We start from the raw sequence: 22737 nt of genomic DNA, 5'->3' as shown, positions 1-22737 counted from the left end.
AAGGCTTTCCTCCACCCCGAGGAGAAACTGCAGTGTGGCGGCTGTTGCTAAGAAAATACTTTGCACCCTCCCACCGCCTGGCCTCGCGTGTCCAACAGTGTTAAGCAGTGAGGGTGTTAAATTGGAAGCAAAAGGGCAAATAGTATGTTGCTCTATCAGTTAAAGATGGTGGAATGATTTGTGTTTGTAAGTGATCTCATTATTTTCAAAATCTTGCAGCTTTAAAAATACAGAGGCTTTTGCCTTTTTATCTGTCTTAGAAGTTAGTGGAAACTTGTCTCTTCCATTTGGAAAAAAAAATAATTAAAAGCTTTTTTTTTTAAATCTTAAGAGTTTATTGTGCACATACTATATGCCTCATACTGTGGGCGGGGTTTGATTTAACGTCGCATTTAATCCTCAGAACCCCTTGAGATGTGGTACTGCCATTGAACTGGGGCTCTAAGACAGGAATTACCTAAGGGTCTCAGCTACCAATAACTAGTACCAAAGGTTTAATTAGATGCTGTAGGTAAAGGCCTTACTTTCAGACATTGTTTACTCATTCTCTTTTATTTACTCATTCATGGGTGGCGAAGAGGAATTTGAAATGCGAAGAAACGCCCAGCCTGAGAAGATGGATGGCATGTTAAGAGTACTAATACTTTAGATTCATTAGTTAAATTTAATTATTATGAAAGTATGGTTTTTCCAGTACTACAATGAGGATATTAGAATGATGCCACCATTTTTGGCATTTAATCTTTGGTTTAATTAATCTTTGGTTTAATGATGAGGTTGGGAATTCCAGTAGAGTCACCAAGAACTGGGTTCCAGAGTGAGTTGATATCATCTCCATTCTGGGAATTATTAACAAAGGTAGACAAATAGTTAGATTGTACAAATTCTTTATTATAAGAGATCCTGATGTGCTGGAATCCTGTTGTCCAGGAGTCAGAGTTGGTGAAACCATTACTCTTACTTATTCTCAGTGCCCTCCTCTCTTAAGGGAACAGAAGGGGAGAACAGAAGAGCAGTAGAGAAACTGGGTTTTGATTATTGTTTTATTTCCCTAGAAAGCAGAGAAGCAGCTATCCAGGCATCCTGGCACTGAGGGCGGACCTGTATGCAGGCACCTATGTGTCAGTCTTCTTTGGAGACAGGACACCTCTCCTTGATTAATAGAAATTCTTTTCATCTATACATACAGCTCAAAGACCTGGGCTGTTACTTGGATAGGAGCAACCACAAATTAAACGTGGCTCCCATAGCCATCCCCTTCACCAGGCAAACCTTGATGCTGCCTCATAGAACCCTGGAACTGCCTCATGGAACCCTGGGGTTCCCTGAAACTTACCTAGGAAACTATAGTCATTAGATGAAGCCTGCCTAGGTGCAAAGAAGAGAACTGGAGACAATCTGTGCGTTGCTCTTCGAGATCTGTAAAGCTGGGGTATCTGCCAAAGCATTTACATACTACTCTGTGATTTTTTTTTTAGCTAAAGCATTGCCTGTTTTACATTGTAAGTTTTCAAAGTGCCCTCACAATATTTTTGTTTGTTTGTTTACCTTCTTGGCCCTTTTTTTCCAACTTTTTCCAGAAATCAAGAAATGTTATTTAATGAGCACTGTTGAGGCTGCAGAGGAAGAAATGGCACTAACAAAGTCAGTAGAAGCATCTGGAATCCTAGCACTGCTTGAATGCCATAGGAAGACAAAGTTTGCCCTCATGGAGCTTATGTTTAATTTGATGAGTAATGGGCACGAAACAATTGAATAATATTAAACCTGTATATAGGTCCCAGAATTTATAGTATAGATTCCAAAAACTGTAGGATAGATAAGGAAAGAGGTTGAATTGGGGCCAGTCTTGAAAGTGTATGTATGTGGGGGAGACTCAAATATACAAAGAAAAAAATCAGTCATTTTCTGTTTTCAGGCATTTGAATGCCTCTTCTGATTGTATCTAACGTGACCTGGCCTCAGGTTATATGCCTTGAAGGTCATAGTGTCCACATTAATATAAAACGTTTTTACGGCATTTCTTTTTTTTAAATATTATTTAAAAAAAAATTTTTATCCAGTTATAAAGGTTACGTTCCATTTACAGTTACTACAGAATATTAACTGTAGTCCCTGTGTTGTACAATACATCCTTGAGCCTGTCTTACCTTTATGAGTTTTCTCTGTATCTTTGTGTGGTAGTCATAGCTGCATGAAAACACGTGGTTTTTGGAACTGCAATAGTATTTTTCGATGAATATATCACTCAGTAGCGACGAGTTCTTCAGTTAGTGTTACATTTCTTCCTGAGTCAGTGAGATTTAAATAAAGTTGTGTTTCCTGTATTCATTACCTAATGGGTAATGAGTGACCACCCACTAATAGTGAATGGAGCAGCAGGGAAAATGATAATATTTCTGGACTCAGGTGGTGGTGGGACAGTGAGTGACTGAGTTCTAGACTTTTCCGGTCAGACATCCACGAATGCCTGATCTCGTTGAATGCAGTGATCACGTTGTTACGGAATGACCTGATGGTCTACAAAGAGGCCTCAGCCAACGAGCCCTCGAGCCATCGTCCTGGCATGACTAGCAGCAGCAGGCACATTTTCACATCCTTCTTTTTATTTTTCCAATTCCTCATCACTGGAACTACTGGAAGTGTCAAGTGTATCACATCAGAAGTTTTCTCTAATGAGACAATTTTGCAGGAATTTGGGATGTCAACACTAGTCTCTTCACCCGTGAAGGTTTAAGGCAGAAAAGTCCATCTGCCTACAGCTTTGAGATTTGAAAGTATGTTTTATCTCTTTTCATAAAATAGAAAAGCCCAGTAACACTGGGCTTGGGACAGGGGATGCTTACCTAACAATACTCAAGGTTTCTGGTTAATGTTTCAAAAGAAGATTGTATATTATAACACCAGAGACAGACTCTGTAAATAAAAATAGATAAATTTGACTACATGAAAATGAATATGTCAGTATGGCAAAGAAAAAGAAAACCCTGTTAACAAAATTTTAAAACTCATGAAAAACTGGGAAAAAATAGTTCTACCACATACCACTGAAAAAAGTGTGCTACTTTAAAAAAGATGAAAAGATGTCCTTATGAAATAGATGTATATCCTTATAAGAAAATAACAGACCCAATAGATGAAAATGTTTACTTTAACTAGAAATCAAATAAATGTATATATCATTAAGAATAATGAGATGTGAGTTTTTAAAAACAGTGTGGTTTTAAAGAAAAAGATTGTGTCACTGTGCAGTGCTGAGTGACACATTTAAGCAACTCTCAAGCAATATGCATGGGGCTATGATTCTCTTAGAAAAAAGGTTTATTGAGGTATGATGTACTTACCATAGAGTCCATTTATCTATACAAAGTATACGGATCAGTGACTTTTAATACATTTTTAGAGTTGTGTAACATTTCTATAGTCCTGTTTTAAATCACTTCCATCACTCCAGAAAGGTCTTCTCCATTGTTTGCAGACATTCCCTACTCCCACCCCAGTCCTAGGCAGCCACTGATTACTATCTCTATAGATTTGCTTTTTCTAGAAATTTTATATAAAAGGAATCAGACAATATGTCGTCTAATTGTGTCTGGTTTCTTTCACTCAGCACAATGATTTTGAGGTCCATCCATAGAGTAGCATGTATCCGTACTCCATTCTTTTTTTATTGCCTAATAGTAGTCCGTTGTATGAATTTCCGACTTTTTGTTTATCCTTTCACAGGTTGATAGACATCTGAATTGTTTTAATTTTGAATTGTTATAAATAATGCTGTCACAAATATTTATATGTAAGTCTTTGCATGGACATATTTTCATTTTCTCTTGGGAAGTTTCCTAAGGGTGGAACTGACAGGTGGTATGAAAGTCTATATTTAATGATTTAAGAAAGTTCCAAACTGATTTTGATGGTAATTGTATCATCAGTGCATGAGGGTTCCAGTTTTCTCTGCATCTGTGCTCATAGCTAATATTGTTGGGGTTTTTTGCTTGTAGCTTTTTAATTAGCCTAATTTACATTTCCATAATAAGTAATGATGATGAGCATCTTTTCATTTGTTTACTAGCATAATAGATACCTTAGGTGAAATGTCTATTCAAATGTTTTGCCCATTTTTAAATTGGATTTTCATCTTATTATTGATTTGTAAGAGTTCTTTATATATTCTGGATACAAGTCCTTTATCATAAATAATTTATAGGTCTTTCCTTCCAATCTGTGGCTTTTTAAAAAGTATTGTCTTGATGTCTTTGAAAGAACAGAAGTTTTTTTAATTTTGATGAAATCTGTTTAACATCTTATCTAATAAATCTTTGCCTAATCTAAGGTCACAGATATTTACTTCTAGAAGTTTTATAATTTTAGCCCTGATATTTAGGTCTATGATCCATTTTGAGTTAAATTTGTAAATAGTGTGAGATAAGGGTTTCAGTTTTATATTATTTTTGTTTTGGTATATGTGGATATCTACTTGTCACAGCACCAATTGTTAAAAAAGACCATCCTTTTTCACTGAGGTGCTTATGCACCTTTATCGAAAATCAGTTCATCATAAATGTAAAGGTTTGATGTCTGTGCTCTGAATTGTGTTCATAATCTATATATTTAATTCATATGTTAATACCATGTTAAAATGGTATAGTAAGATTTGATACTGGTAATGTCAGTCTCTCACTATGTTCTTTTTAAAAATTGTTTTGGCTTTCATACAGATTTTTGAATCAGCTTGTAAATTTCTACAGCATGCCTTCCATGATTTTAATAGGGCTTGAATTGAATCTATAAGTTGGTTTGGGCTTCCCCAGTGGCTCAGTGGTAAAGAATCTGCCTGCAATGCAGGAGATGCAGGACACATGGGTTGTGTCCCTGGGTTAGGAAGATATCCTGGAAGAGGAAATGGGAACCCACTCCAGTATTCTTGCCTGGAAAATCCCATGGACAAAGGAGACTGGCGGGCTGCAGTCCATAGGGTCACAAAGAGTCAGACACGAGTGAAGTGACTGAGCATGCACGCATGCAATCTTGAGCTACCCAGTCTGAATGTGAAAGGGCCTGACACGTAGTATGCCATCCATAAATACTGCTGAGTTTGAGTTGATAACGTCTATGAAACCTACATTTGAGTAAAGGCTCCAAAACATCAGGGTTATACATTTTATTCAGCCCTTCACTCGCTTCATGTGAAATAAACATTTATCAAGCATCACCTTAATGCAGAGTACCATCACCTTGGGAAAGTAAGTGAATGATTGACATTACAAACTCTTTCTGAAATGAGTGAGTAAAGGCCCTTGTTTTTAAGGATCTTTCAGTCTGACAGTGTAATTAATATAAATATGACAGTGTTTATAATTCATGGCAAGGAGTGATAGTGAGCCACAAGAGAAACTCTGAGCTCTAAACATTCACAAGTTTGGCCAGACTGAATGTCCAAACAAAAAACACTGACAAAAAGTTGTTAAAAGGGTTGGGGGGTTACTTTGTTTTTTTAATCTCAAGGGGATCATTGCTAGTTTGTTAATAGAGGTCGTCTGTGAAGTCTTGCTTTCTTTGCAGTAGAAGAAAGTTAAATTCAAGGCCTGTTATATTCATAGCAATTGAGGTTAGATTGTGCACAATAGGTACCCTCTCTCGTTAGTGAAGATTCTGTGACTTCCTGGCCCCATGCTTTTCTTGTAGCCACCCTCTGATGTTTAAAAGGTGAGGACCATGTTTCTAAATTGACATATATTGTTTGATTGATTGCCTAATTTTGAATTAATTTTGTAGTCCTTCTAATTTCACTTGACCATGCAGTGTTTGATGGCTCTGGTCTTTTCTTAATTCCCGCCACAGCACCTAGCACAGGTACTATACCTGTTGGTTGAACAAGTGCGTGAATGAATCGTTTTCAAGAAAAGAAAGGAGTAACTTGAATTACTTCATGTCTTTGTTGGGGAGATCGTCCAGTTTGACCTGGCTTTACTGTTTACTAGCTGTATGTTTTAGGGCAGGTTGCTTAACTCTGTAAGCCTCTCAGTTCTCAGGTCTCTCAGACTCCGGTTCCTCATCTGCAAAACTGGGCTAAAAATATATGCTACCTTGTTGGGTTATTGGAGACATTAAATGAGGTGGTGAATGCAAAGTTCTCAGCACAGGGCCTAGCATGTGTGAAACAGTCAATAGATGTTCCATATTGTGAGACCGGTTTTTGTTTTTAATTGATGTATAGTTGATTTACAGTGTTGTGTTAAATTTCTGCTATATAGGAAAGTGCTTTATGTGTATATATCTATCTTTACACATAGGAATATATATATACATGTACTTGTCCATTATGGTTTATCATAGGATACTGAATGATAATTTTTAATTATTAAGAGAATTGCAGTGAAATAATAGCCTTGTAGTGATCCAAGCTTTTATTTTACAGGAGGACCAGTGGCACATAGATCTCACCTGTATGTCCAATTAACTGCAATTATAGAAGTCACTGTTCAACAATCAGATAACAAATGTAGTGTTTTTAAGAGAACAGAAGCTTTCATCTGGTGTATTTTTACATGGTTGATTTTTCTCACAGAAAAAAATTACGCTTAAAAATATCACCATATAACATTAAAATTCCCTTGGCAAATCAGTTATCAGGTGATCCATTTTCCCTATATTTTTCCCCTAAAGCACTGCCTTTGTTTACACCAAATTTAAATATATTCCACTTTCCTGCAGGTTACAGTTTGGAAATGGTGACTGACATAAGGACCATTTAAGCTGTCTGCTTTCAGAGCACCTAGTGTGTTGAAATATGACGGTAGTCTCCTGAGTAATTTGAAAATCAGTGTTGAAGATAACAAACCAAATCAAAATGTTGAATTTTTTCCCCCCACTGGCTGCTTATTTATTGTGTACTTCACTGCCTTCTTAGAAGAGTTCAATCGAATCATGTATTGGACGCTGGTCAAGGTGTTTATTGAGTCCAGTATTTTTACATCTTGTGGGCATATCCAGAAAACAGGGCCATTTAAATCTGCCCAAAGCAAATGCTTGTTCAGTCACAGAAAGTAAATGATATGCATAATCAGAAGTAGGGAGGTAGAGAAAAAAGGCTTTAAATCTCAAAATTGGTTCCAAAATTTAATATTTTAAGAGAAACTTACCAGTAACAACACATGCATATATTTATTACCATTAAACGTTAAATAGCTACCATTTATTGAATGCCTGGCTGAGCTTTGTACTTTATAGTCATTAGACACCTTCTTTTAAATAAAAATATGTGAAGTTGTTAGAGATAAACCTGGGTGGGAAGCATTATGGAGTAATTTCATATTATTTCACTTTATTCTCCCTGCAGTTCTGCAAGGCTGGCCTCGTCTGACAGAGTATGATACTGACAGCCACAATAAATAACATTTAGGTGGCTTTCTATGACTCAGGCACTGTTCCCAGCACTTTGCATTAATAAGCTGAATCATCTAAGCACCCGGTCAGGTGTGTTCTCCATGACATCTTCAGAGGTAGGGGGTGGCCGAGCCAGATCTGCCTGCAGTCTGTGTCCTGAACCACGGAGCCTGCAGCTGGTCTCAGCCCCAGACACAGTGAGAAAACTGGGACTTAGTCAGATGAAGGCATTTCCCCTGGGTCACATAGCTGGGAAGTGACAGAACTAGGAATTCCACCCCAGCCCTCAAGCATTTTGCTCCTAACTGTGACACCACAGTATTTCCCGTACATGTTCATTTCTGATAATCTCAGGTGGTAGTCGATGTTCAGTTTCTCAAAGTTGTGTCCGACTCTTTGTGACCCCATGGACTGAAGCATGACAGGTTTCCCTGTCCTTCACTATCTCCCGGAGTTTGCTTAAATTCACATCCACTGAGTCAGTGATAGGTATTTGTATTTAAATAAAGGCACTCAATGAATGAAACAAGAAAGACTCAAGAGTTATGTAAACAAGTGTGTCCATCTGTTTAAAATATTGTCTTTATTAAGATATAGGCTGATGCCATTGCTTCTAGGCACCAGTCAGAAGTTACCCCACAAGTCATTATTATCTGTGATCACACCCTAAGGCTGCCCTCAGGGTCCAGACCTCTGGCTTCTGAAAGATGCACATTATCATGAAGCCTTCTGGGCATTTCAGGAACTAATGGTCCGTAGGCTCCTACACAAGGCATATATGTGAAGTTTCCATCCCTAAGCATTGGCATCTTCAAGTGTTGAGAGTCTAAAACTTCATATTTTCTCTTAATTCCACCATGAACTGGTGGACTTACTATTTCCAAGGTGTATTGTCTTCATTGTTATATTTTCAGACAACAGGGATATTCGCCTGTAAATACATGTAAATACACTAGCATCAGTTTCAGTTCAGTCCCTCAGTCGCGTCCGACTCTTTGCGACCCCATGGACTGCACACCAGGCTCCCCTGTCCATTAGCAACCGCCAGAGCTTGCTCAAACCCACGTCCATCGAGTTGGTGATGCCATCCAACCGTCTCATCCTCTGTCGTCCCCTTCTCCTCCTGCCTTCAGTCTTTCCCAGCATCAGGGTCTTTTCTAATACTTCAATTAAAAAAAAATACCGGCCTCACGATATGGAACATCCATTGACTGATTCACATATGCCAGGCCCTGTGCTAAGAACTTTGCATTCACCATCTCATTTAATGTCTCCAGTAACCCAACATGGTAGAATATATTTTTGGCCCAGTTTTGCAGATGAGGAATCTGAGTCTCAGAGACCTGAGAACCCTATGAACACTTGCATATTATACAGTAATATTGACAGATTGTGGAGAAGGCAATGGTGACCCACGCCACTACTCTTGCCTGGAAAATCCCATGGACAGAGGGGCCTGGTAGGCTGCAGTCCATGGAGACACGACTGAGCGACTTCACTTTCACTTTTCACTTTCATGCACTGGAGAAGGAAATGGCAACCCACTCCAGTGTTCTTGCCTGGAGAATCCCAGGGACAGAGGATCGCAAAGAGTCGGACACGGCTGAAGCAGCAGCATTGACAGGTTGTAATACGTATACGAAGCCCCCATTGCTTAGGCATTGGATTTAAAAAAACAAGCAAGTGCTTTTGTGTTTGGAACTCAAAATAAGAATAAAAGCCTCATAGCTTGGAAAAGCTGTTGGACCTAGAACTGAATGGATTTTTATTTCAGAGTTGTGGATTACCAGTTGATTAGTGTTTTAAAAGTTATTTTTAAAAGGTGTGAAGTGACATTATTTTAAAGTTACGTCTTTTATTAATTTGACCCCATACACAGATAAATACAAAGTTTACCCCCCAGAGGTGTTTTTTTTTTTCTTTTCTATCTTTCTCTTTTTGGTTATAAGCTGTGGCTTTTTACAATACTGGACACAATTAGTTAAATTCTACTTTGTGGGAAGTTGCTGTGAGTCCTAAACCCAGTGTGTGTCAGAGGTAAACACACCAAAGACTTGAGTGTGAAGCTTACAAGACTTCTGATGTTCCATATATGTGCCATAGAATACATTTTTGAACTGTATCTTTTCTGTCTACTCTTCATTGCTTTCCTTTATCTCTTCTTTTATTTACAGTTTTTAATTTTACTGTCCCCCCTTTTAACGGTCACACATCCATCACATCAGAGCCGGCTTGATTCATTTTGCAAAAATATAAGGAACATCATAACTTGCTTACCATTTAGTAGAAGTAAATTCGTATCTGAGCAAATAGGAAAATAAAGGGATTTGATAACATCCCTTTAAAATCACTGGTGTAAAAGTTGAGAGCCTGGGGTCTAGGGTGGTCTCCCCCACCCTTTAATGGGGGAAAGTCACTTGACCTCTTTGAGCCTCTATTCTTCATCTGTAAAATGGGAATATTGAGACAGTCCCTGTGTATGTCAGTGCAGTTGAGATGATCAAACACAGCAACAAGGTGAGTGTACATAGAGAAACATAAAGTGCTATGAAAATGATAGAAATGATTTGGTGTTTTGTCTTTTAATAGTAAGATGAAAGTACTTGTAGCCATATGTATGAACATTTAAAAACCTAGGATAGTAAATTTATGTGCATCTCAACATGTAATATTTTTATTTTTTCAGAATTATCTTAAGTTTTATAATAGGTTTAGTTTTTTTTTAATTTTTTATTTTTTTATTTGCAGTATAGGTTATGTTGCAGTATAGTTGATTTACAGTATTGTGTTAGTTTCAGGTATATAGCAAGGTGATTCAGTTTTACATATACATATATCTATTCTTTTTCAGATTCTTTTCCCATATAGCTTACTGCAGAATATTGAGTAAAGTTCCCTGTGCTATACAGTAGGTCCTTGTCGATTATCTGTTTTATTAATGTATATAGTAGTGTGTATGTGTTAATCCCAAACTGCTAATTCATCCCACCCTCACCTTTCCCCTTTGTTTACTGTAAATTTGTGTTCTAAGTCTGTGAGTCTGTTTCTGTTTTGTAAATAAGTTCATTTGTATCATTTTTACAGATTCCACATACAAATGATGTCATGATATTTTTCTCTGCCTGACATTTTGCTTAGTGTAATGATCTCTAAGTCTATCGATGTTTCTGTGTCATTATTTCATTCTTATGGTTGAGAAATATTCCATTGTATATATGTACCACATCTTTTTTTTTTTTTTTAGTATTTATTTTATTTGGCTATGCAGGTCTTAGTTGTGACATGCAGGATTTCTAGTTAGGGTGTGTGAACTCTTTAGTTGCAGCATGTGGGATCTAGTTCCCAGTCCAGGGATCAAATCTGGGCCCCTGCGTTGGAGGAGAGGAATCTTAGCCACTGGAACACTAGGGAAGCCCCCACATGTTTATTCATTCAAATGGACATTTAGTTCCTTAAAAAACTAAAAACAGAGCTACCCTATGATCCAGCAGTCCCACTCTTGGTCATATATTCAGAGAAAACCGTAATTTGGGACAATACATGCACCCCATTGTTTGCTGCAAATAGCCAGAACTTGGAAGCAATTAACACGTCATATTTCTAATGGGAAATTGTTTCTTGTTATTCTAAGAGGCTCAGAAATGAGACAGAGGAGGAAACACTCCATTGCATATTATGTGCTGCTTGCCCAGGTCTAGAATCAGGTTAAGGTACTTCCCAGACTGGAAGCCTCCTGCCGCCCTAACGTCCCAGCTCTGCACCCGATTTTGAATCTAGCAAAGCCAGAAGAAAGCGCTTAGAGCCTGTAGTGGATGAGAGGATGAACTCTGAGCCGGCCCCCGGGTCTGAATCCCAGCTCTTACACTTACCAGTGAGATTACCAGCTGTGTTGTCTCGGGCAAGTTACCTAAACCTCTCTGGCCAGTTCCTCATTCATACAATGGATATGATGCCGTTTACCTGCCTCACAGGATTGTGGTGAAGGAAATTAACTCATTTAGATCACTGCCTTGCACGTGAGTGCAGTACAGAATCCATGTTTGCTGAGAGGATGATGGTTGCTCTGGGTCTCTTCTTGTATCCCTTTCCAAGGCTTCAGTACCTGACATCTCTGTAATATACACTCCATAGTGTATGTTAGTATATATGATTAGTATATATTCGAGTAGCTCAGTAAGTCAGGCGAGTGAGATCTTTAGATTCTTAGTCTTCCTCATGAAGAAACTCAGGCCCTGGGACATAAGATACAAGCCAGGTTGGGGTCAGGCTTTCAGCCTCAGCCAGGAGCTTCCTCCACCATCCCATTCACCCAACATATGGGAAGAGGTGACTCTCGTGAAAAAGGCAGCTCAGACCAAAGAGCTGTGTAAAATTTTTAAGTTATTTCGTATTAATGATATATTTTCATTTTTAAATTATGTACATTCATACGAAGAAGATTTCGCTGAGCATACTTAAAACACGGCTTTTTCTTTGCTTTCAGTTGTCTTTTGTAATGGAATCCGTGAGATACTTTCCTTAAAAGTATCCCTCAGAAAAGAGAGAGTTGCTGTTTGTTTCAGTTCATCAAGAGTCTTTTTAAAGCAGAGTCTTTACTCCATTACTTTTATCGTGAACAACAAGATTTTATTTTGGGAAGACATACTAGCTTCGTGGCCTTAATAAGCTATTTGGGTTTCTAGAAGTTGATGAAATTAATAGACATAAGCCAAGGAGGAAGTAAGAAAGACATTTGACATTGGTTTCATTATTAATGAAGGTCATTTGCATGTGACCTCTCATTCCCAAATACTGGAATTTTAAGGGTTATTTTAGCAAGCAAGGCAGTATTGGACTTCCCTGCTGGCTGGACTTCCCTGCTGGCTCAGACAGTAAGTGTCTGCCTACAATGCGGGAGACCCAGGTTCAATCCCTGGATTGGGAAGATCTCCTGGAGAAGGAAATGGCAATATTGGAAGATCCCAAACATACACTTAGAGAGTGAACGGAAAACTGCCATGTGGATGTTAAACAGTGGTCCTTAGGACTTTGAATAAAATTGTCAGTCTGTTTCATGAGTCAAATTCAAATATGTGCATATTTGAGTTTAAGGGGAAATATGTGTTATTTGGAAAACTTTAATGAGAATTTCATGGACAGTGCCCTCATTTGTGGAGGGAAATTAATGCTGCCTTAAGTAATTTAATTATGTGTCAATTTTAGCAGAAGAGTGAAAATTTAGTTATGGACACATTTCAGTCTTCCTCTGGGTGGGTTATTTGGATTTTTGTCCTCAAATGGTTTCCCTCTGCTAACCAGCTCACTATTGGACTGCTCTATTTTCTCCAGCTTTAGATTTGTAACAGAAAATGTAAATTAGTTTTGAAAATGTTTAAAAATTAATTTTAAAAGAGAAATGATACTAATTTAAACATACTGACCAGCAAGTTAAATAAGAGTCCGCTCAAAGTAATACATTCCCCAGATGAAAAGAAGTGATTGTTTATTTGCAGTGTTATATCTGCTCCCAACTTTCCTGCATCAGCATAGATAATCCAGCAGTTGAGTCTGGATTTTGTTCTATGGCAGCTGGCTAATGGTTACTTGAATTGTGTACATACTCTAAGATCTCAGTGAATTCACTTGTTAGAAAACATTAACCCTTGTCACTTAATGTCTTGGAAGGAAAACTCTGAGAGCCTGCACTTAGCAGTAAAGACTATTTGGAACTTTAACACAAGGTCCAGCACTCATTTCTAAGAATCCAGAGCTCTTGTCTTCTGCAGCTGAAAAAGATGGCACCAGGAGGTACTATACTTCCCAGCTTCCTGCCACACCCTCATGATTTTTCTCAGAAGTGACAAATTTGGAGCCTAGGACCATCCAGAGCTGTTTCCAAGCAACTGTTGAGGGGCATAATGATTCTCTCATCTTTGCAGATACCTTCCTGAGTTTGGAGAGAGAAAGCTGGGCTGATGGTCCCGGTAAGAGCCCCTGAGTAAAGTGGTAACTGCTGTTTATTCAAGGGGAATCTCAATAAGTGGGCATTTGTTCTGTTGATTCCTATGGATGATCTGCAGAATGAAAACTCCAGATTTCATTTCCTTCGTTCCCCAAGAAGGACTCTTCATCCTGTTGCAGTCTTAAGGCCATATGATTTTGTCCCCTTTGGTGCATTTTCGTGTCCTCAGATGCGGGACTCCGGCATCTTTGTAAGATGGGAGAGTGGAGACAGTGAAGTTGGTCAGCTGCTGAAGGAACCCTGGCTTCCTTCACCAGCTCTGCTCCCACACCCGCTCAAGAGGACAGTTCTGAATTCGTGTCTCTAATGATCTTGGCTTCCCATCTTGCCTGACTCCAGATTCCTTCATATCAGCACAGATGAAATGACTCAGAACTATATGTTTTGGCCAGAAGAGGAAGAGGTGGTGTCCGCCCAGACTTGTAAGAAATACAAGAAACACTAATAGTTGTGGAATTTGTGTTGGCAGGAGATGTGGCGCTGTCAATGGGGCTTTATCTCCACCCCCTTTCCCCCCGAATATTGGTAATACTTCGGGGGTTTTAAATACAGAAACATTCAGGAGGTAATATGACATACCTGTTTACCCATCATTCAGAATTCACGTATTTGAACATTTTTTATCCTCTTTGCTTCAGATCTTTCTAAGAATTAAATGTTGTAAAGTTTAAGTTCAAAACACCCCTTGGTTCCCTTCCCTTGTGACCTTGCCTGAAGATAACTATGATCATGAATTCATGGTCTATCCTTGCAGTATCCTTGCAGGTCATGATATCCTTGCAGGTCATGATTTTAGATGTTCATGATGTATATGTAATTTATAAATCCATAACATTGATTTGTGCATGTTTGGAAATTTACAAGTAATCATATACTTGCATTCTATTTCTTTTGTTATTTGACATTATAATGAATGAGTGTAATTTGTTTAGGTATATTATGATAACTAATATATGTGGGCTTTTTCTAATGACTTATTTTGTGGTTTCTATTTATCATGTGTTTTCCTTTTTTTTTTTTTACTCTTTTCTTCCTTGCCTTTGATTTGTAAAATTTGCTTTATTTCACTCCTCCTGATTTGTTCAGTGTATAGATGCTTTTAATTTTCTTAAAAAACATAATGCCTGTCTTTAAAATTTTATTTTAATATGATCTAAAATGATTCTGTGTCTGTATAATCCTCCAGAACAAAACCAGGACCCTCCCAGGCTGGAACTGGGGATACTCTGTTCCCCTCCTCTCATCTTTCATGGTTGTGACTGTCTAGACCTGTGCCTCCCAGTGTGGCAGCCACCAACTACGTGAGGCTATTAGCCACTGAGAAAGAATGAACCAAGTTTAAAAAATTTTAATTTCATCAATTTAAATTTAAAAGCTGACATTTGATTCAGTTACTGGGAGGTTTTAAACATGTTTGCAACAACCTGGATATGTGAAACTACAATAAAGTTTATGACCTCTAAATAGAGGTCAGGTATTCCTAGTGAAAACTTAGCATCTGAGTGGAAATGTGCTGTAAATGTAAAATATATGCCAAGTTTTGAAGATTTGGTGTTAAGAATGTTTGTCACATATCTGAGTAATAATTTGAATCTTGATAGCGTGTTGAAATGATAAAGTTTCAGGTATCTTCAGCTAAATGAAATATATTATCAAAATTAGTTTCACCTTTGTCTTTTTACTTTCTTCATTAGCTACCAGAAAATCTAAAATTACATTTTATAATTCTATAGGGCAACACTAGTCTATGATTTCTATTGAAATATTTTAAACACAAAAAATAGATATTAGTATCTACAATTAATAGATTTGCCAATATATTTTATACTTTTTTCATATACATTTTTCTTTCATCTCAATTCTCTTTTCTTCTTGCTGAATTTGATCTTTTAGTTTTAGATCCTTGTTGAAAGAAAGACTCTGTTGGCAGTAAACTCTCTTAGTATTTGTATTCTGACATATCTTCATTTTACCTTTATTCTTGAATAATAGCTGGGTGTAAAATTTTAGGCTGACAGTTTTCCTCAACTCCTTGAACATTTCTCTGGAGTTTCCTATAGTTTACAGATTCTGGTGAGAAGTTAATTCTTTGAGAATAATCTATCTGTTAATTCTGGAAACTTTTAATGACTTTCTTCGTTTTCTTTGCCCTTCTGTAGTTTTATCATGTCTCGTTGTACATGGTTGGTTGGTTTTGTTTCCAGTTTGTTCCTTGGTGTGAGTTTTCCATCTGGAGACTCATGACTTCAGTTTGGGGAGATTCTCACCCATTATGCCTTTGCCTTCCCACCAGTGTCTCTGTTCTCTGCTTCTGAATGTCTATTAAACATATGTGGGTCCTTGCAGTTAACCGCTGTGTCTCCTAACCTCTCTTTCATACTGTTTATCTCCTTATTGCTGTTTGTTGCATTCTGGGCTAGTTCCTCAGCACTCCATGACAATTCATTATTTCTCCTGCTGTATCTGGTCTAGAGTTTATGTTTTGAGTTCTTTTTAATTTCAAGGAGCCTACTTGCATTTTCAGAACTTGCAGTTTTAAAAAGTTCAACTACCTGTTGATTTTTGCCATACACAATTCGTGCTCTTGGCTGATTCTCTTTTTCCACTGGGTGTTCGGTGATCCAGCTGCCTGCTGACTTGCGCGATCTGCCACCCAGTGGTATTTCTGACTCCCCCAGAATCCCTGCTGTGCCTTCATCAGGCCACCACATGTGTCCCCTACCCCTTGCTGGTTCTTAGTTCAGTCCCCATCCACTTGGATGCTGAAGGAGCCTCAGATATGTGAATATCTTTTTTGTTAGACCGTGGTTCTCTGCCTTCTTGACCATTCTGCATTCAAACTAGATCAGTGTGAGTCTGCCCTGTCTGGGGGAGCCGGGCAGGAACCCCTCTGCCTTGGAACCCCCCGCATCCTATCTCACTCACTTCATCCTTCCCTTCTGCTCACAAGGCGGTTGAAGTATATCTGAGATCATCTGTGTACACCCCCAAGCCTTATTTCTCCCTTTTCTTCATCTTTATTCCTCAAAATCTCAGACGAAAGCTTCGGGCTTCTCTTTTGATTCCCTTATACCATGACCTCCTGCTCTCTCCAGCCTCGTGGCTAAGTGTTAGCAGTGTGTGATAAGACAGCCTGAAAGGTGGTAGGTCTTTCTGAAATCATATACCTGTTACTCCATGTAACAGAAACAGATGACAAGGTTGCAGGGAATCTGGATGTAAGGAATTGCGCTCAATCTCAAGACTCTGTTGAATTTAATATATCATATTTGATGATTTACAGACTCATTAAGATGAATACAGCTTAGTAGATATGGTTTAGTCACAAATATGGAAGTCTAGAATTTCAGGATTAAAAGGTGGTTCTTTATTTTACCTCTATACTCAAATGAAAATTGTTACTATAAAAAAAGACTCATTAAGATCTTACATGTTTTGTTGTATAACATCTGTATAGCCATTCAGTGTATGAAATGCTCTCCCTAATATCTCGCTTGATCGTAAACAAGGACCCTTTGAGTTCGGTGTCATCATCCTCGATCAGAGAAAGAGACGGAGTCACATGATCAGGTCACTGTCCCAGATCACAGGGCTCTGAGCTGGAGAGCCAAGAGTGCAGTGGTGTCTGGACCTGCGTGCGTGCCGCAGAACCCCACTGATCCCAGGGTGACGATCGTTTGGGTCGTTCCTGCCTACCAGTTTGCTGTGTGCTTGTTTATACAGTGATTTCGTGGAGTGGTTGCCAGAGAAACCAGCTTTGCTACAGTTGTCTCCCTTCCCATCTCCAGTCTTAGGCTCATTCATTCATCTGGAAGCATTAACATATTCAGTTATACCTGCCTTTTTTCGGGGGTGGGGGGGTGGTTTCCAGGTTTCTCTTTTGAATAATTTGCATTCAGTACAAACAATATTAGTTCAGTTTAGAGAGTGATCAGTCATATTGCTGTCACAAATCCACTGCCTGGAAGCATATTGAACATAATGTCATTAATATCAGTTTAAGGGGAAAAAAATTTGTGGATAATATCAGTTTAAGAAAAGAAAAATTAATGTCATTTAATGTCAGTAGAAGCTGTGTGGAGACTTCCCTGGAAGTCCAGTGGTTAAGACTCCACGCTTACAATGCAGGGAGGGTGGATTCAATCCCCGGTCAGGAAACTTAACATCCCACATGGCCAAAAAACAAAGAAGAAGAAGCTGTGTGCTGCTGCTTTAAAAGCCTGTCAGTTACAGGTAGAGGGTAGCCCAGATCGGATCTGCTGAGTGGCCGGATAAGAAATGAGAGCCCAGCACTTCAGACAGCAGAGCGCCTGGTTTGTGGCCAGAAGGGTCACATTGGTGACTGGGGGAATGGGCAAAGTCAAACGGCTCACCTGTTAGATTTTCTAAGTTTTTTCTGTCTCTAACTCAGCTGGCTGATACAGAACAAGATCTATGAGCCAGACATTCCGGTGCCAGAGTGGGGAGAGAAAAGAGAAGCTCTGTTTTCCTTGATGATAGAGAGGATTCCATGGATGAGGGGAAAATAGTTGGTTGATGTGGAAACAGGAGAGAACTCCATGGATCTGGGAGGTTCTGAAGAGATAGGATCTGGGAGGTTCTGAGGAGAGAGCCTGGGTCCCAGGCAGTCTCAGAGAAGAAGAGGTTTACTGTGTTGTTTGCATTGAAGAAAAGCTTCTGTCTTTCTCAAAGACTTCAGCTACTTCTGACCTTTCACGTGTTACTTTATAATCTAAGCCTCTGTTTATTTATTAATATTTTCTTGGCGGCACTGTGCAGCTTACATGATCGTAGTTCCCCTACCCAAGATTGAACCCAGGCCCTCAGCAGTGGAAGTGTGGCATCCTAACCACTGGTCTGCCAGGGATTTTCCTATAATCTAAGTGTTTAAATTTAATCTTACTTTATGTGGACTTTCCATGTGTTCACATAGCTTAACTATTTTTAATCCCATAACATTAATACTTATATTGTTTATCTAAACATTTGTCTGTTATTTATTGATCCTGTGAGTTGTTTCCAGTTATTTCATATTAGAAAGAATACAGACAAAATGGTATTTTTACAAAGTTTCTTTCTCTGAGTCTTGGTTCCAAAATCAGAATTACTCCGTCATTACATGATTAGTCCTCTGTGTCTTTTTTATGTTGCTAGATTGTTCTTTGAAAATATTGTATTAATTCACAGTGTCACCGACCCCAGCAAACAGTGGGTTTGAGAAGCTTTTCAATGTTTTTCTCATTTTCTCAGACTAGGCATTACCACATAGCTGTTTTATTTTCCTAAGCCATGCATTGTGTCAAATGTCAGTTTGCTATTTGTATTTTTTTGTCCCAGGAATTCTATTAACTCAGTTAGTGTCCTACTCTTTGCGACCCTATGGAGTGTAGCCCCACCAGGCTCCTCTGTCCATGGAATTCTCCAGACAAGAGTACTGAAGTGGGTACCCCTTCCATTCTCCAGGAGATCTTCCCGACCTGAGGATCAAACCTGGGTCTCCTGCGTTACAAGCAGATTCTTTACCATCTGAGCCACTCCTCTATTCCTGTATGCTTGCCTGCTAAGTCACTTCAGTTGTGTCCAAATCTTTGTGTAGCCCGCTAGGCTCCTCTGTCCATGGGATTCTCCAGGCAAGAATACTAGCGTGGGTAGCCATTCCCTTCTCCAGGGGATCGTCCCCATCCAGGGATCGAACCCGCGTCTCTTAAGTCTCCTGCACTGGGAGGCAGGTTCTTTACCACTAGCGCCACTTGGGAAGCCCACTCTATTCCTGTCTTGTGTCAAATAGTTTTAATTTTCTGATTATTTGAATTTTCATCTTATTTATTGTTCAGCCAATACAAATATATTGACATAATTGATTTGTCTTATAAATCTAAGTGTATTTATGGAGTCTGGAAAGGAGTCAGGTTTGAGCTGTTGCAAGAGTGGGCAGATGCTGCCCGGGGGGATGGATCAAAGTCTGGGAAGAAATCAGCTAGGGTGGCTGGGTGCTGGGCCGTTCTGCTGAGGCTGGGAGTGTGGGAGAGACCCTGGAGTTACTGATGGAACAACAGGAATTCATGATAAATGTGTCAAGTCTTATCAGGAAATGGGCTAGAAATCAAAGCGAGGCGAGTATGGGGTGAAAATACAGTTTTGCGCTTGGCCTGGGCGTTTCCTGCTCTCATCTTAGGGGAACAAAGTGACTACTGGCTCCCTGTTCTTTCCCCCGGTGGCAGGAGAAATCAATGAAAATCACTTCAAGTGAGTGTACATTGAGAACAGGGGCTCAGATCAGTTCTTGCAACAATTCTGGTTTAATATTAGAGCAGTTATGCAGATAAATGCAGTGTGTGTGTGTGTGTGTGTGTGTGTGTGTGTGTGTAAAACGTATCCTCTTACAAGCTTACTTTTCCCTGGAGATTATCATTGGCTTATGTGGTCTTTTAATATGCATTTTCCAACTTAAATACAATTCACCCAAATATTTTCTTTTTAGTCTCCAGAGAATACAGAGGGCAAGGATGGATCCAAAGTAACTAAACAGGAGGTAAGTGTATCTTTAACACCCTGCATTTAATTGTTAACTGGAATTTCTAGTATTGTTATGATTGTCTGCATCTGAATGACTCCTCTTCTAAACTGGATTGTTGAGACTGCGTAAACCAGAGATAAAAGTGCGGCTCTGTCACCGCCCTTGGCCTCGGTAGATTTCAGGGGCACTGAGGAGGTGTTTTCCACTTACTATGCTGTTTATGTTTCTACTTGTCAGTGCTGCTGTCTCTTAAAGCAGATACTGAGAATTCCTTCTGGGCAAAGAGTGAGATAATAGGTAAATTCATCAAGGAGAACAAAGTCCGCCTTTCACAGTAAGGAAATGAAAGACTGTTGATTTAATAAATTCTCCACTCCAGTGAGTGAACTATAAATTACCGTTTGGGTTCTGAATATTTGCCTAAAAGCAATCGTCTTCTAAAGTTAAAAACTACAAAAGATGTGTAAAATGTCAGAATTTTGAAGTTTTTATTTTTAACCAGGAAAATTCTTAGGGTTTGGGATAATTAGATAATAAGTCAAAGAAGCTCTGTATGAAAATACAGAAAACTCCAAAAAGCTGGGAACTTGGAAGAGATACTTGCACTTGACCTTCCATGGCAATATCATGAACTTCTAAAAGGAGACGAGCTAGCAAAGCAGCAGATGAGATGGTAACTGTGATGACAGCCATTCCCTTTTGCACAGAACTTTACAGTGTGTGGAAACACTGAAGCTCTTAACCCTTGAACTTATAAACTAAAAGGGGTCATGAAAGAGACGAAAACAATATTTAGTTACATATTCTTTGATTGGGTAACTCATTTTGTGTTAATAATTCAGAGGTTGTCAAGAGAGCAAAACCCCTACACGTGACTTGTAAAAGGAAGTTCGTTCTGCCGAATGGAAAATCTTCAACAGAATCTGTAAAGAAATAATTCAAAAGCAGAACAAACAGAACTGCTTATAGCCAATTCCCCGCCCTGCGTTTACCCAGTTTTCAGTGTCCAGCAGAGTTTGGGAGGTAAAACTGGCAATCCAAGGTCAAGTCACTAAACAAATGGTAGAAGCAAACAAAAAAATGTTATCATACCAAAGTCCCAGTGCTTGAATTTTCTGGAAAATGGTGAAACATAATCTGTAGGACAGTTGACTAAGTGTAATATGCCTTAATGTTTTTAGGTTTGGGCACAAATGCATTTGGGTTTGTCCTTGGGGACTGCTATTTAAATTGATCTGTCAGAAAACCTCGAAACCATTATGTACAACAGATCATGGATAGTGAAAACAACTTTTCCCCCCTTTGAACACTAAAAGTCAGCAAGCTGATTAGTATACATGAAAAATATTTTTGCTCATACAACTGTCTTATGCATATTCTTTTAGCCTCAGAATTTTTATTACTTATATTTTTACATTATTATTTTTAATATTTTATCTGATTGCATGTATTATCTTACTGCTATCAGAAATCTTTCCTAGAAAAGACTCTTCCTATCATTTAAATCAAGACCAGAGTAAAACTTATGATTTGTCTTCAGGACACCAACACAATTGTTTAAAAAGTGAAAAAAAGGTTGGTTAATTAGAAGTGCTTTGGGATAAGAACTGTTTGATCATATATTGATTTTCCCTGCTGAATTGATGGGGTCTTCTAGTTATGTCACTGAGTGTGCCCAGCCTAGTCTACAGTCAATAAATATCAGTTACAAAGGAGGATCCACTTTTGAAAATCTCCTCCGCGGTATTTGAAGGGCACAGTGCGGAGTATAGTATCTGGACAATAAATGACCAAAGTGATAGGCTGCAGTCATTTTACACTGGGCAGATTCCTAAGCCCTTTCACCTCCATTGTTTGAGCTGACCCTTAATTTAACCCTGGAACGAGGGGAGAGAGCCCTTCAGGATTTCCGTAGAAACATTTGGCCATGCCCAGAGCAGACTCATTGGAAAAGACCCTGATGCTGGGGGAGATTGAGGGCAGGTGGGGAAGGGGGGCGGCAGAGGATGAGATGGCTGAATGGCATCACTGACTCAGTGGACATGAGTTTGAGCAGACTCTGGGAGATGGTGAAGAATAGGGAAGCTTGATATGCTGGAGTCCAGGGGGTTGAGAAGACACGACTGACTTAACGACTGAACAGCAGTAACAGCATTTCGACCAAAGCAACCAAAAGACGTGTGGGGCACTTGAATGCAGCAGGCTGTGCAGATTGCGTAGTGAACAAAGGAGCAAGTCTCTGCCTTCATGGAGCTTCCACTGTAGGAGGGCGAAAGATAGAGTAAATAAAATGATCAGAAATCTGCTATGAAGAAAAAGAAAGCAATCAGAGGGGGAGTAATTTATGTCAGAGAAGAACTGTTTTGGCCAACAGAGGCACCAATTATTATCCCCGTTTAACAAGAGTGAAAAAGGTTCTCAGAGAAATAACATACTTTTCCCCCAGGTGTCACACCTAGTCAGTTGCAGCACCAGGAAAGATTTCTGAGTCTTCTGACTCAAAATCCCCTGTCCTTATGCCCCTTTTGGGGTCATCGTAAATCTGGTCGTGGGACTTCGTGGTGTTCCAGGGGTTAAGACTGTACTCCCAGTGCAGGGGGCCCGGGTTCAATCCCTGGTCAGGAATTGACCATGCCACACGTCACGGCCAAAAAAAAAAAAAGAAAGAATCTGGTCACCCCGTGCCTTTTCTGTCTTCTCCATCCTCTAGTCAAGACCCTGATATGCATCCTGCTCCACTTCTCAGTTCTGCAAAGAGGGGAAATTCTACCTAGCTCTTCATTTGTTTTTGAAAGTTAAAAGCAACTTGACTTGTAGGCTTTGCTTGGAAGTGCAT

The 22737-nt window shown here is 39.1% G+C and overlaps 1 protein-coding gene across 4 annotated transcripts in view; it reads left to right on the top strand.

The window, feature by feature from the left end:
* HMGN3 (high mobility group nucleosomal binding domain 3) overlaps positions 1-22737 on the top strand; it is a 33546-nt gene that overhangs the window by 1173 nt on the left and 9636 nt on the right. For all 4 annotated transcript variants that reach the window (XM_043890170.1, XM_043890172.1, XM_043890169.1 and 1 more), the window contains exon 2: positions 19866-19916. In XM_043890170.1, coding sequence (XP_043746105.1) covers positions 19866-19916 — 51 coding nt within the window. The remainder of the gene's footprint in view (positions 1-19865; positions 19917-22737) is intronic.

This window comes from Cervus elaphus, chromosome 28 (assembly GCF_910594005.1).
Source record: "Cervus elaphus chromosome 28, mCerEla1.1, whole genome shotgun sequence".
NCBI classification, from domain to species: domain Eukaryota; kingdom Metazoa; phylum Chordata; class Mammalia; order Artiodactyla; family Cervidae; genus Cervus; species Cervus elaphus.
Note: the sequence above shows the minus strand (reverse complement) of the source record. Positions and strands in the feature narration are given on the sequence as shown.